The sequence below is a fragment of the Ambystoma mexicanum genome, chromosome 9, assembly GCF_040938575.1.
Source record: "Ambystoma mexicanum isolate Mex_15411 chromosome 9, UKY_AmexF1_1, whole genome shotgun sequence".
Lineage (NCBI taxonomy): Eukaryota > Metazoa > Chordata > Amphibia > Caudata > Ambystomatidae > Ambystoma > Ambystoma mexicanum.
In genome coordinates this window covers 639,418,207-639,433,314 of record NC_090931.1, presented here as the reverse complement: position 1 = coordinate 639,433,314, position 15,108 = coordinate 639,418,207, and the positions used below count along the sequence as shown (strand labels likewise).

The following is a 15,108-nucleotide window of genomic DNA, read 5'->3' as shown; positions in this document are numbered from 1 at the left end:
AGAAGCGCTTGGCACAGAGAGAGTTGGAGCCAGAGTAACGCAAGGACCTGGAGGGAGAGTATTTGTTGAGAGCAGTTTGTTGATGGCATGGTCCCTGGCCCCAGACAGCCTTATGAATGATACAGAGGGATTTAAATTTGATCCATGCAGCAACCGGAAGCCAGTGGAGAGATTTTGGGGCTGAGAGATACATACCCTGGACTTGAGACCAAGGATAAATCTTGCAGTCCTATTCTGGATAAACTGGAGGGGGCGGAGAGAGGAAGAGGGTAGATTAAGGAAGAGGCTGTTGCAGTAGTCCTGCCTAGAGAGTACCAGGGCTCTACAAACATTGAGCTTCTGGGGAAGGTGAGGAAGTGAGGAAAGGAAGGATGCCTCTGATGAGGTGGAGTTGGAAATGGGCCTTCTTGGCAAGATCCATGATGTGAGGGAGGAAAGAAAGAGAGGTTGAAGATGACTCTGAGGTTTCTGGCAGTTGATGAAGGAGGTGGAGGGGGGAGCCCATGGAGGGTGGCCACAGAGAAAAAGGAGAAGGTGGCAGCAGGTATCCCAATAGGAAGGATCTCAGTCTTGCTGGCATTGAGGCAGAGATCGTTAGATGTACACCAGGACTGGATAGCAGAAAGGCAGTCAGGAATGGTGGAGGACGTAGCAAGAGGGTAAGAGGGAAGTTTGAAGAAGAGCTGAGTGTCATCTGCAGAACACTGGAAGTGGTGGGATAAAGTGGAAATAAGGTTAGCAAGTGTAGTGAGGTAGACGTTGAAGAGCCAGGGTGAGAGGTTGGAACGCTGGGGGACACCAGAGGTGGAGATAGAGGCGGGAGAGGAGAAAGAGCCTAAGATAACCTGGGAGGGAAGGTGGGTGAGGTAGGAGGTCAGCCAGTCCAGTGCCCGCCCCAAAATACCATTGGTATCATGGAGTCGTTTAATGAGGATGGAGTGGTTGACCGTATCAAATGCAGAGGAGAGATCGAGTAGATTGAGAACAGCAGGAGAGTTAGAGTTCAGAGATGTGAGCAGTTCTTTACGGGTGTTCAGGAGAGCATTTTATATGCCCCTGGATGCTCAGAATCCAGATTAATGGTTGTTCAGGCAACCAACAAGCTCAGTTTGCTGAGTCAGTTGTGGGCGGACCAATTTCTCAAGGGGTGTCCCATGAAAGGGGGTGATAGAGATGAGGCAATAGTTAGCCGAACATGAGGAGTCTACAGAAGCCTTTTTTAGGATGGGGCGCACAAGAGAGTGCTTCAGGGAAGAAGGGAAAGACCCAGAAGCAAGAGAATGATTGCAGAAATCAGCAAGTGCAGGGGAAAGGGAGCCAATGTTGTCCTTAATAGTTCTGCAAGAACGGGGGGGGTTGTTTGGAGGAGACCTTCATAGAGCGGCCAACCCTAGAGATCTCATCCGATGTGATAGGCGAGAAGGAGGAGTGGAAGGACAGAGGGAGGAAGGGAGGTCACGGGTGGCAGGGGATATGGGGTCATTTCGTATGATAGATGCCTAGTAAATAATGCCATGCCTTCCCTCTGAGGCCCCCAGCCCCTTGCATACACATGTAATCACATTGATTGTGTGTATGTGAGGCACTAGGGGGCCTAAGGGGCAGGCAGGTAATTTTTTACTGGGCATCTGTGTCCAGTAAAAAATGCCATGTCAGTCCTGTGGGATTCCCAGCGCCTCACAAGCAATGTCATGCCTGACCCCTGAGCCCCTCAGCACCTCCCATGCACACAATTGATTATCTGGGCATGTGAGGTGCTGGGGGGCGCAGGGGGAAGGCATGCCATTTGTTTATGGGCATCTATGGTAGTACCCAGTAAAAAAGGCCATGCCTGAGCCCCCCAGTGCCTCGTTAAGTGTTATTATGTAGCTAGACTGGCTTTTTAATGCAGCCAGTCTAGCCATTTCATTTTGTGGTATGACATTTTGTATTGGGCATCTTTGATAAAGTAAGCATAACAAGTGTTATTATGTAGCTAGACTGGCATTTTGGTGCACCCAGCTTGGATATATTTTCATACTGTGTCATGTATTTCTAATGGCAAAGCCAACATGAGTATGTTGTGGGGGTACTGGGAAATATTGGCAGAACCAGCATGGACATGTTTTCTTATACTTATTATTATCTAGCTCTATACATTTTCAAAAATAACAACAATGATGCTCAGGGATATGATTGAAATTGGTAATACTGCATACTGAACCCTTTTTTGAAGTACGGAGTGAGGCTGCCGAGTGAGAGTTGCTGCAGTCTGGAGTCTTTGTGTTGTTTTCACTGTGGGGAAAGGAGGATGAGTCCCTGGTGATCAGCGTTCCTTCAAAACCTCTTTGAAGCCGCAGAGCGGGCCGCAGAGTGAGGCTACTGAGTGAGAGTTGCTGCAGTTTGGAGTCTTTCAGTTGTTTTCACTTTGAGGAAAGGAGAAGCAGTCCCTGGTGTTCAGCGTGCCTTCAAAACCTCTTTGCAGCAGCGGAGCGGGCCTCAAAATGAGGCTGCTGAGTGAGAGTTGCTGCAGTCTGTGGCTGTCCGTGGCGGTCAGTGGTGGCCCGGTGGAATACGCTGTGTCCTCCTCTAGACAATCGCAGGTAGCCTGAAGACTTTGCAAAAACGTAAAATGTTTGAAAATGGGGAAAACCCAGTGAACGGGACTGATTGTGTTTGACTGTATTCAAAAACGGTTTGGGTTAAATGCTGGGCTTGTGTTCCGTCCCTATGCAAATAATCAAAAAGAAGCGTTTTCCATTCCTGAAAAGTGGATCCAGTCCTCCCCTCTTGCCTCAAGAGTCAAACGCTAAGTGCCAAGTGTCACCTCTAATTAACGTCCAGTATGGGACCGAGGTGAAAAGTTGGGTGTCCGCTGCCGCTTTGGTATCTAGTGGACCCCAAAACTGTTGAAACTGCTGATAAAATCAGCTGACCCTGTTTATTCATCGAGCCAGCAGCTTTCAGCTCCTTGCAGGCAATGGCTGTTTCCTGTAGGGATTCGTGGGGACTGCAGGCTTTACGCCTTTGACACGCGTTTGCCCGTACGGTGACCTATGGTTTCATTTCTGAGCTTTAAACGATCAAAGTCAAAAGAAGTTTAAAGAGGAAGATAAAAAAAAAACATCAATAAAATAAGGAAGCAAACCGAATATAAAAAAGAGGGGTTCAGTATTACCAAAGCCTATAATCTATAGAGTACGTCGGTGGGAATAGAACTTCCAGGGCTTGAAATGGAAGAGCCCAATGGAAGGGACATAAACTTGGCCCTGATCAATAGATCAATTTTCACAACGCCCCCAGTTGAGGGGGGGATTTTCTTTTGTAAACAAAGCATCTTCCCTAAATATGATCAACAAGCCTGTGGCTCGGGCTTGGCACCAATGTCTATTCTCTCGTATAAAGAGTTGGGTGAATCAACTACCAAGGTTCTAGCGCAGATGCACTGTCCATTTCCAAACCATGATTATACTCTGCTGTCCAGCTCAATTAAGAATACAATTCTGAACTATTTCCCAGTGGAACATAAACTAGTGGCGAGCAAGTCAAAAGAATTGATCAGTCGGGTGACCCAGGCCTCCCCAAGTTCTGCACACAACGTCCAATAATGGAGGGCCTTAATATAGACTTGAGGGAGGACGACCTGATAAACACAGATCTTCCCTTCAAATTGGACTCCTCTTTCAAACTCAATGCGATTTCTGCCCTAATGGAGGTCTCCAGAATAGTAAAAGACTTCTGTGAAAAACCTGACTTGACAGACCAGAAAGTCTTGGAAGGTGGGAGGAAGGGTGTTAGTCCGTTTCAAGAGTCGCAGAATACCTCCTCGATGGGTGCACTTAATTTCATTTTGAGCTAATTGGTTAAGGTATTTGAGAGTATTAAACATGAAGTGCAACAACACTCGGGCTCTCTTTTGGAAATTACCAAAGGATTTAGAAATCAATGATAGCTCATTGGTGGCTCTAAAAACAGCGGTTAATGAGTCACTAGGAGATACTATAATGGAATTTCGACAACAATTTGCAATCCAATCACAAAAAATATATGTGATGGCAGCTAATTGGGAGGGTGCAAAAGAGGTCTTATCTTCCCTCAACTTAAAGACCTTGCGCGATCTGGGTGACACTCCTCGGTATTGTTGCCTGAGATGTTCCCAGCCTCCTTTGAACAACTCGTGCTATCATGAAATGGATGATACCCCTTTGTCTGCCTCAACTTTGAGTGAATTTAGGCGGTTAGACCAACTATTGGACTCTGAAGAGGCCGCCCGCATTCCGGTTGATGCGCAGGTAGAGGTGAAGAGCCCATGCTCAAATGGTCTGATAGATCTCCCTCATCAAAAACCAAAAACGAAGTGCAATGGGAAGTAAAAATAAAACAGAAAAAACGACAACAGCTCCTCAAGGCTATCTCAGAGTCAGAAGAGACTGTGGCGTTTCAGGCTAAGTAATCCCAAAAATCAACAAAGAAAAACAAAAATCAATCAGGGGCAACAACCCGCTTCTTTCACTTGTTAAAAAAGCCCCAAGCTGAAGATCGGGGGAAAGGGAAAATAAAAAGAAAGGTCCTATTCAGGATGAAAGGAAGGATCATAATAAGCAACAAAAAGAGGCCCAAGGACTTCTCACACCACCGGATCCTCCTTCAAACGGAAAAGATCCTCAGAAGGTTACTGTGGGGATTCAAACAGATCTACTAAAGCCTCCCTTGAAGATTGCGTCAATCTTTTTCACATTGGCTCAAGCTAAGCCATCTTTGAGGATTGCGCCAATCTTTTTAAAATCCAATCTAAAAGGGGTGAAGATCCCAGATAAATCTTTGGAAGTAATGGGATGTCAAGATCGTTTTCCAGGTGATGAAGGTATAACTAGGAATGACCCTAATTGGATGCCCCAGGCCACTGAAATGGGGACTGTGTTTCAGAAGACATAGCCACTTGAGACTTTTAAAACTAGTGATATGGTCAAAGCAGTGCGACCAGTGTGGAACGAAAGTAATGACCCAAAGGGGGCCAATAAAGAAGACAATTCTAAGAATGTCCCACCGGGCCTGATGCTATTCTTGTCTCGCATAACTCCCAACCCTAAAGGAAATTCTCCATTGAATCGTTCGGCCATTCTGTCTGAAATCAAAGCTATGCCCTCCTTAAAATATATCACAACGGCTGATATTGATCGAGTTGGTTTTCCTTATCCTTTGAATACTAACATTCCCGAACTCGCTCTAAAATTGAAATTGGGTTTGGACTGTATCTTGGGAGCAAGCGCAGAATGGTACAAGAGGGGTCTCTTAATTACAAGAGACATGCCAGTTCTCATAGATTCTTCTTTGGTTCCACAATGTGACAATGCCTGTCATCCCCAAGCCAAAGTAAATACGAAGACCCTAATTTCATCAACAGGAGTTTTGGAAATGGTTCCAGAGTTAGTAGCCCAGATCCTTCTTAAATTGGGAATTTTGGAGCAGCATCTCTAGCCAATCCCCCGATTAGAACTCTCTCATGGAACTCGAGGGGTTTTAACTTGTTTACCAATGACTATACGAAATGTTACATCTTTGAATCTTTTAACCTGATTTTTCATCAAGAAACATGGTTAAGAATTCCTTTTGATATAAATGGGGTTTCCTCATACCATCAACTAGCCAATTAAATGGGCTTGGGACAACCTGCTGGGGATTTATGTATTATGTGCAGAAATTAGGTGTTTCCTGGTTCAGAGCTGATCTCGGTTGATGACCCAGGCATCATGATAGCTAGAGTGGTATTAAAGGGTAATGCTAAGAAGTGTGGATGGTTATTGGTAAACATTTATTGGAACCCCGCAATCAAGCTTTTAGCGGTTTTTATTCAGAACCTGTGGGATTTACTTATATCATCTTCAACCCAATACCCCAAAGATGAAATTGTGGTGATGGGGGATCTTAATTCTCAGTTTATTGGAGGTAGCCCTCTTCAAATTGAACAAGGAAAACGTAAGACTGCTGACAGGAGGGTCTGGTGCCAATTTATGGATGATTAGAATCTAATGGTCCTAAATGGAAACATGTGTGATGACATTCCACCTGCTCCAACATGGAGGAGGGGACATTCTCATTCAACCATAGATTATGGGCCTGATCACGACCTCGGCGGTAACGCTAACGCTATTAGCGTGGGGGCTATTAGCGCGACCGCCATAGCCCCGGCGCTAATAGCGCGGGATCACGAGTTGGGCGGACTTGGAAGTCCCCATTCCCCATTGAGCCCATTCGGGAATGCCCCATTCCCCATTGGGCTCAATGGGGGAAATTCGCGCTCTTACCGCCGGCGGATTTCCCGCCGGCGGCAATAGCGCAAATTTTCAGCGGATTTCCCCCCAGCCAAGAGCTGGGGCAAATCCACCGAAGCCCTGATTCGGCGGACCCTTAAATCCGGCGGTAATAGCGCTACCGCCGGATTTAAGGGTTACCGCCGAGGTCGTGATCAGGCCCTATGTCTCTGTTTCCAGGGGACTCTTTGAAAGTTGTAGAGAGTTTAAAATCAAAGAAGGGCGCTTGAGTGATCATGCCATCCCATAGGCCTCCTTTGAGATTGGATGGCGGATTACAGGCTCTAATTTGAAGCAAGAACTTGCCTCAGACAGGGCAGGTAACAGATTAGTGAGATTCATAAGAGGTGGCCAAAAATTAAACTGTAATTTGGAGGGAACGACGAATAATTGGACAGATCAAGAACTATCTGCACAGTGCAATCCAGATCAGTTTGTTAAGCTACTGTGGAAAATAGATCCTCCTGCATCAGGGTCTCCGAAACACAAGCCCCCAATAGACACTCTTTTGATCTACAAATTTTAGAGAAAAAGACAGAAAAAAGGAGAAACCTGAATGCTTTAAAAAAAATCTATAATGACTCCCGCCAGGCGAGCAGAGGAGGCTATGGCGATTAAGAACACATTTAGGAATTGGATAAAATCCCACCGATTTTTGAGATTAGACAAAGATGGTGAAGCTATGTTAAAAACCTTGTTCCTTAATAATTTGTGTAATTTCTGGACTTTGATTAACAGGAAGGCGATCCAAGTTCAGGATGCGATTATCGAGGAGCAATCGTGGGTTAGCCACTTTGTGAAATGATATGGACCGGCAGACAAGATGGAGATGAAGATCTCTCTGAACACCCCATGGAGTCTTAGTTGCTCCTTAGAGGAGATCATGAGTATCATTTTGAAATCGTCAGCATCTCGTGCCTCGGGCCCAAACGGCCTCACTAATGCCATCCTGAATTCTAATCCGACTCTTTAGGCAAGAATGCTAAAAGCCCTGTTTGATAATGTAATTGAGTCAAGAATGATCCCTGACTCATGGAGAACCTCCGTGATAGTTCCAATTTATAAGCATGGGGATCATTTGGCGGCAGCTAATTACTGCCCGATTTCCTTACAGGATGCAGACAGAAACATTTTCGCAGGGCTTGTTCTGAGAGATTTGCAGGATTGGGCAAAAACCAAGGGGATCATCTCCAAGTTTCAAACTGGTTTTAGGAGGGGGTTATCCACCTCACTTAATAATCTAGTCCTGAGTTGTTTGAGTTCAGGCTCTGCAGTGAAGGACGGTAGACCTTTTTCTGGTGCCTGGGTGGATTTAGCCCAGGCATTTGACACAATCAACCGTGATCATCTATGGGGAAAATTTAACAGTTGGGGCCTGCCAGATCACCTTCTGGCAATCCTGATAGAACTCCACCAGAATTCCACCTTAAGTGTCAGATTATCTAAATCTGGCAATTTATCTCAGTTAATCAAGTTAGAAAGAGGCCTTTGTCAGGGCTGCTTGGTAGTTCTCTTTAATTTGTATCTCTCAGACCTATTTTTGTGGCTTCTTAATTTATTAGTGGCAAGCCCTAAAATGGGTGAGACAAAAATCTCTTGGTTAGCATATGCTGACAATATCGTTATTCTGGATTACACTCAATTGGGCCTGCAACGGCTCCTTAATGCTTTGGCAGAATACGCCAAATTTAATAGCTTGACAATAAATCCAGAGTAATGATATTTAAGCCTCCCCTAGTGAAAACCAAACCCTTTGCTTGGAGGATTGACAATCAGGTAATTCCCATAGTAAGGGAGATGACATATTTGGGCTCTAAGATCAGTGTCTGCCCGTCTAAGGGGGAGCTTGAAGACATCTTGAATAACAAGATCTTAAATCTTGATTCTCAAATGATCAAGATTCATATGAAGTTTTGTAAGTTTTCCATTTTCCCAATAATAAAATACTACATGGGCAAAGTGGTCCTGACCCTACTCTTCGGTCTGGAATGCAAAATCTGCAGCTTTGAGATTGACTGGGAAAAAATCGAGGCCAAAGTATGGAAGAGAACCTTGACCCTCCCCAACTTGGTTCCAATGCTTTCTATTCGGTACGAATTGGAGGATGGGTCTTGCTTTATAGACTCATCTTAGACCCCCCTGGTAGATCACTTTATGAAGATGTGGCGGTGCAACTAAAGAAATGTGATAATAAGTTTCTTAATAACCTTAGAGGCAGGTGCACTGAGATCTTAGACAAAGCAGGCACTGATTGAGCAACTGTAATCCAAAACCCTCTGAAAGTAAAACATTGTATTAAAACTCTGGACTGGATTAGAACGATTGATAAGCTGAGAGCAACTAAACTTGCTTGTACGCTTTCAGTACTCGATAAACCGAGATCGTTCCTACCCACTTATTTAAGAAAATCTCCTGACCCAAAAGTCAGGGCGGCCTTTCTAAGATTCAGATTGACTATCACTATGACGCTTGAAATTCTACATGTTAGAGATATGAAAGCGTATCCAAGTGATACCTGTCAGAATTTGAGATGAATATAAAACAAACATTGAAACATTTGCTATCTGTCTGTCTGGTGACAAAGGAACTGAGGCTGCGTATATTGCAAAGATTTGTTCATAATGTGGAGTTTTTGGATTCCGTTATGTTTTGGGAGAGATTGGCACCAGGTGATGAATTATTCTTGACTGTAGAAGTGGTTAAGATTTTGAAAGCCTTAAATTTGATTGATAGTGATAATTATATATGGTGAGAATGATAGACGTATGTTCTGACTTGTTTTTTTCTTTCTTGTATTTTTTCTCACTATGTATATGATTTCTTTTAATTTAGTTTTTAGGTTGTGGATTGGTTAATTGTTTTAACCTGTTACATTTTTTGTGGGCTTTCTTTGTCCTTCTTTGCTGTTTTACTGTGTAAAAAGTCAAGATTTTTGTTCTATTTTGGCTATATCACAATAAATAAAAAAAATAAAAAAGAAGTACAAAAAGGACTATTGACATTTTTGAGCCAAAGATAATGTGTACTGGACTTATTTGAAATAATTTATCTAAAACTCTATTATTTCCCATTTCTTTATAGAAATGATTTGAATTTAAAGCCCTTGATGAAGAGAATGAGAATCTCGAAACGCGTTGGGCAATAGGAATAAAACGATTTACATGAAAAACATCAAGTTGTTATTTTTGAAAATGTATGGAGCTACATAATCTTAAATCAAGTGACATCATTACCTATATAAAGACAGTAACAGCTGCCTATTCATTGGGCCAACCATCACTTTAAAGTTGGGCTTAGTTATTGGACCATAGAAAGCGTGCAGGGGTCACGAGTTCCCCCAATTTGGGAACTTAATCCATTTGTTCCAATTTGTAACGACCCATATGCCAGGGTTGTCATTTATTCCTCTACACCTTAAACTCATTTTATAACTTACTTCTTAACACATTTTATATCGTAGAATTATTAAGTATCGAATAGGAGTGCAGGGTATCCCTGGTCTATATGTTTTCTTATACTATCATTCCTCGCATTATGCGCAAAGTAAACATGAATATGTCCTTATAGGGGAATACTGGCATATATTGGTGCAGCCAGCATGGAAGTGTATAGGCACAGCCAGCGCGAACATGTTTTTATCCTGGCACATATTGTGGGCAAAGGCATTATGAAAATGTGTTGGAGAAATGCTTCTGTGCACTGTTGGTGATTTGCATCTATTGGATTTGTTTAATGAGTTTCTCTACAAAACCAATTTTAAACTGTTTGGCTTTTTACCCATTTATTAAAAAAACGTAAAATTGACCCTTTAAACCCATTATTTTAAAAGGTTTCTCAAGGGGAACACCCCCCCCCCCCCGGAACCTCTCCTAAATGGTTCAGACTTTCTCGCTATTCTTTGTTATTATGGCACATTTGGGGAAATATTTACACCCATCCACTTATAAAATATACCAGCCGCCACTGCCATACTGTTTTCGCTGTAACCATCAAAATGCTCCCTGCTGTAGTATTTGGAATTAGCGTGATGCTCCTTGCTGTATTCACTGCAATTGACATGATGCTACCTGCTGTATTCTCTGAACTGAGTGAGATGTAAACTGTTTCATTTTCTGGACAGAGTGCGGCCGCTCACCAACACGGAGATCCAGCGAGGGGAGAAGGCAGTTGTTTACTGCCCAGGAGAGGGCGCTGTATTTGTGAGTACCATCCGATCCCTTTTGTAATAATAACATTCGGAGGGAATTAACTGAGGTTTTATGTAGTTCTAAATCACTATGTCATCATTATGAGTCAGGCGATACAGTTAAAAACCTGCAGTATTTTATATACCTTCTATTTTCTTTAAAATGGCCTCATTCTGAGTTGGCGTCACATGGGGTATTTATGCATAGAAAGTTCTGCATGGGGTGCATACCACGTTTATTCCATGCATTTATTTATATGTGCCCAACACAGAACTAATGATTGAAGATCCCCTTTAGCACCTCCCTCTTGGGCCCTCCTCCAGCACTTGTCCTGTCCTCTGCTGCTACTTCGGATCCCCCTCCCTTGCACTTCTCTTCAATGCACTTGCTCGGCCGAATGCCACAAGGCCTAGTAGGACCACGACTTTATATGTATTATTATTACTTTTTAGTTTTCTTTCCAGTGTTTTATTTCCCCTGTGCCCTTCCCATTTAGCCTTGTGGCGCTTTGAAACACAATTCTGTTGTATAAAGCATTTTACAAATTATCAATAAAATAAAATAAATATTTATGTTTCGTATAACATCAAAAACACAGCTCAAAACCTCTCTCTTAATGTGAGGTTCCCCCAAACCTCCAGCCTTTCTCTTTCTTTTTTAAGTTAAATGATTTTTATAGACAATTTCATAAGCAAGGTGACATATGGGTGAATTTACAAATTGATATTTCAATTAACAAATTGATACAGCATTCCCCTTTCTTTTCCTTATTCACTCCATATCTTTTTTTCTTATTTCAATCCTTTCTCCCCTGCCTAATATATTATTGAATTGGCCACTTTTGGACAGTTTTTCTCTATTCTGATTTTGAAATGTAGCAGGGAAAAACTCAGGATTTGTTGATTCAATAACGATATTTTGCATTTTCACATTGCGCCGTGTTCCTCACCATTTAGAGTATAAGATATTTAATTTCGAATGGATTGTGTCCTCCTACGTATTCCTTATCTGATATATATCCTTACCTTTAGGTTTCGCCTCAGAAATTTTTTTCTCTTGTCCAGCAGAGGGCGCTCCACTCGAGGCCGCGGCGTCGATGTCCCTCGGTGGCATCCATCGAGTATCAACGTCATCCTTCGTATGAAAGGCTCGAGCGTGCCCGTTGGCCTCAGTTCCGTTTTTCTGTTAGCTTCGCTTCGGAACGAGTAAAACGGCGCTTCAGTATTTCGTGACAAAAAGCGATGTCGTCGTCTTCGAACCCTTCCATGCCGAAGACAGGCTTTAAAAAATGCCTAAGATGTGGAAAGAAGTTGTCTTTGACGGATCCAAATAAGAACTGTCTATGGTGCCTCGGCCCCGACCACCGAACGGAAGACTGTGGTTTGTGCCAGTCGATGACCCACAAAGCCCTAAAAGAGCGTAGAGGTAAACTGGCAATGAGGGAGGGTGTTTCGAAGCCTACTTTAAAAAAGAAAGACTCGGACGAGTCTTCAAAATCTCATTGTAAAAGACATTTGAGAAGTAGATCGAGGAAATCTTCTTCTTCGTCTTCGAAGAAGGCGAAGAAAAGACGGCATCGATCTCCCTCATCCTCTTCGACATCTTCGGAAGAGGTTATAACATGCCCATCCAAACATGACTCTCCTAGGAAATGGGAAGCCTTTCGAGTATCCATGTTAAAAATGTTTGAGAACGCGGCCCATACCCCCTCCAAAATAGCTAAGGAAGACAATGCTCCTGCTCACGAAAAAGGTGACAGAGGAAGGTCCAAAACAAGAAAGGCTCATAAAAAGACGTCGAGAATGTCATTGAGGGATTCTTCTCGATCACCTCGTATGACACATCCTTCGGTGCATAAATCGAAGGCAGAGGGAAACAAAATGGCGTCGAAAGATCATATGCCATCGAAGTCGACATCAACGCCGTCGAAGACTTCGAAGCTCCTCGAGTCGACAACTCACTCGAAGGAAGCTACGTCGAGCTCGTGCTCGAAGACCGCGAAGGTTCCTTCGACGGTTTCCACGGCTTCCTCGATGATAACATCGAGATCGTCGAAAGTTCCTTCGACGATATCGAAGGAAGTGGTTAAGACTACAGCGCCATCGACGCTTTCGTCGACGCCCAAGCCTCTATTGAAGGAAAGACCTGTAATGCCTGAAAAGGTTTTTTAACCTGAGAGTCGACATGAGTTTTTCAGGACCATGTCATCCATATATGAGGGAGACTCATCAGAACAAGATGAAGTGACCTCTGCTGGTGTTAGATATGGTACAAGACCTGTCCCAGAGGAATTAATTGATCCTCAATCAAGAATTAAAGACTTGCAAGAATGTTTGCAAACAGCAAGTGGCCTGGATACTTCTCCAGAGTATGAATTTGTCAAACCAGACCCATCAGAACAAGTGGATACGAGTTATAGAAGACTCATGGGCAGAGTTACAGAATTTATGGGGTGGGGTAGGAGTTCACCAGTCAGTCATGATGATGACATGACAGATATATTATCTGGAACACCCCAACAAGACCCCATTTTACCCTTTCACATTGCATTACAAAGAAGGGTCAATTCTGCATGGGAACATCCTGAAGCCCTAGGGGCTGTGAATAGAAAGTTTGTGGCAAAGTATAGACCTTGTACATCTGATCCGGAATACCTCAGTAAACATCCATCTCCGGAAAGCTTAGTAGTACAGGCAGCCACTTCCACAAAAAATGCTGCATACCCTACAATCCCTCCAGATAGGGATGATAAAAAAGTGGATGCATGGTCCAGGCAAATCTTTACATCGGGCAGTATGGCTTTGAAGTCTACCAATGTAACCTGTACTTTAGCAAGGTTCTCTTATACCCTGTGGGACTGTATGTCAGCGGCAGCTGAACACATCCCAGAAGGCGAAGAGCGTGATGGCTTTCTAGCTATTATAAGGGATGGAAAGGAGGCTTCGGGAGAATGCCTTCAATCAGGACTGGACACAGCTGACAGCATCAGCAGGTCCATGGCGACTAGCACAGTGCTACGCAGATTTGCGTGGCTAAGAAAATCTGGGTTTGCTCTTGATGTGCAATCCAGACTTCTTAATATGCCCTTTGATGGCTCGAGGTTGTTCGGTAGCAAGGCAGATGAAAGTTTGGAGAAGCTACAGACCTCAGACCTCCAAAGCGGCAGCAAAATCTCTAAGTGCCGCTATAAGACAACCTCAACAACGCCCCTACACAGGCTCATCTTCCTGAAGGGGTCGTCCTTTTTGTTATTATTCCTCAATTGGAAGATGAAGAGGGCAGGACAATCAAAGAGGTCAAAGAAAATTTCCTCGGGGAAGAGGAAAAGGTGCTAGATCAGCCCCAGCAATGGCATCTGTACCATCAGCCGCTGCTGCAGCTGCCACAAAACCACTCTGAGGTTTTGACCCACAAGACCCCAGTGGGAGGCAGGATCTCACAGTATCTGAAAGAATGGCGGGGCATTACTTCAGATGCTTGGGCACTGGAAACAGTATCCCAAGGTTACTGCCTTCCTTTTCTAGAGAAACCTCAGAACCATCCTCCGGAATACAACTCTGCCAAGCATCTGAATCCGCTCCTGTTGCAGGAAGTTATAACCCTAGTACAGAAAGATGCAGTAGAACATGTACCTGTAGCGGAGCGGAACAAGGGTTCGTATTCCCCATACTTCCTTATTCCAAAGAAAGACGGAGGACTGAGACCCATCTTGGACTTGAGAAACTTGAACAAGTTCCCAAGGAAGGACAAATTCAAGATGGTCACACTTTCTCAGATCTTTCAGGCTCTCCAACTCCAGGACTGGTTGGTATCATTGGACCTTCAGGATGCTTACTTTTCATGTGCCAATACATCTCAAGCACAGAAAGTACCTGAGGTTCGCGATTGGCAATTCTCACTATCAGTTTCGAGTTCTGCCATTCGGGTTGACCTCCGCCCCAAGTGTTTTCACCAAGTTGATGGCGGTGGTGACAGCGAGTCTCTGAAGAGGGGGGATTCATGTCTACCCCTATCTGGACGATTGGATGATCAGAGCACGTTCTCCAGAACAAACCCTGGATCACCTGTCCAAGACTTGTCACTTCCTTCACAAACTAGGTTTTTCTCTGAATTTAAAAAAGTCAAACATGATACCATCACAAAAGCTCCAATTTATAGGAGCAGTCCTGGATACCTGTTCGGGCAAAGCCTCGGCTCCCGAAGAGAGAGCTCACCACATTCTGCAGATGGTGACAAAGTTTCAGAATGCCCAGCATCTTCCGGGCTTCAATTTTTACAGGTTGCTCGGTCTGATGGCATCTTGCACTTTCCTGGTGCCAGAAGCCAGATTGAGAATGAGATCTCTTCAATGGGCTCTCAGAACTCAATGGTCCCAGTTCTCAGGGGAAATGTCAGATTTACTGCAAGTCTCATCCCAAGTAGCACAGGATCTCCAATGGTGGGCTTGCAGACATCATATCCTCAGGGGAGAATCTTTTTGGCAACCATGGCCAAAGATAACAGTAGTGACAGACGCCTCACTCATGGGGTGGGGAGCCCACATCAACGATCTAACAATCAGCAGACGTTGGTCTCCATGGGAGTCCAAACTACATATCAATCTTCTGGAGTTGAGGGCAATCAGACTAGCG

The 15,108-nt window shown here is 44.0% G+C and overlaps 1 protein-coding gene across 2 annotated transcripts in view; it reads left to right on the top strand.

Moving 5' to 3' along the window:
* The window catches only part of KIF12 (kinesin family member 12), a 254,749-nt gene that overhangs the window by 62,352 nt on the left and 177,289 nt on the right, over positions 1–15,108 (top strand). For both annotated transcript variants that reach the window (XM_069615347.1, XM_069615346.1), the window contains exon 3: positions 10,411–10,489. In XM_069615347.1, coding sequence (XP_069471448.1) covers positions 10,411–10,489 — 79 coding nt within the window. The remainder of the gene's footprint in view (positions 1–10,410; positions 10,490–15,108) is intronic.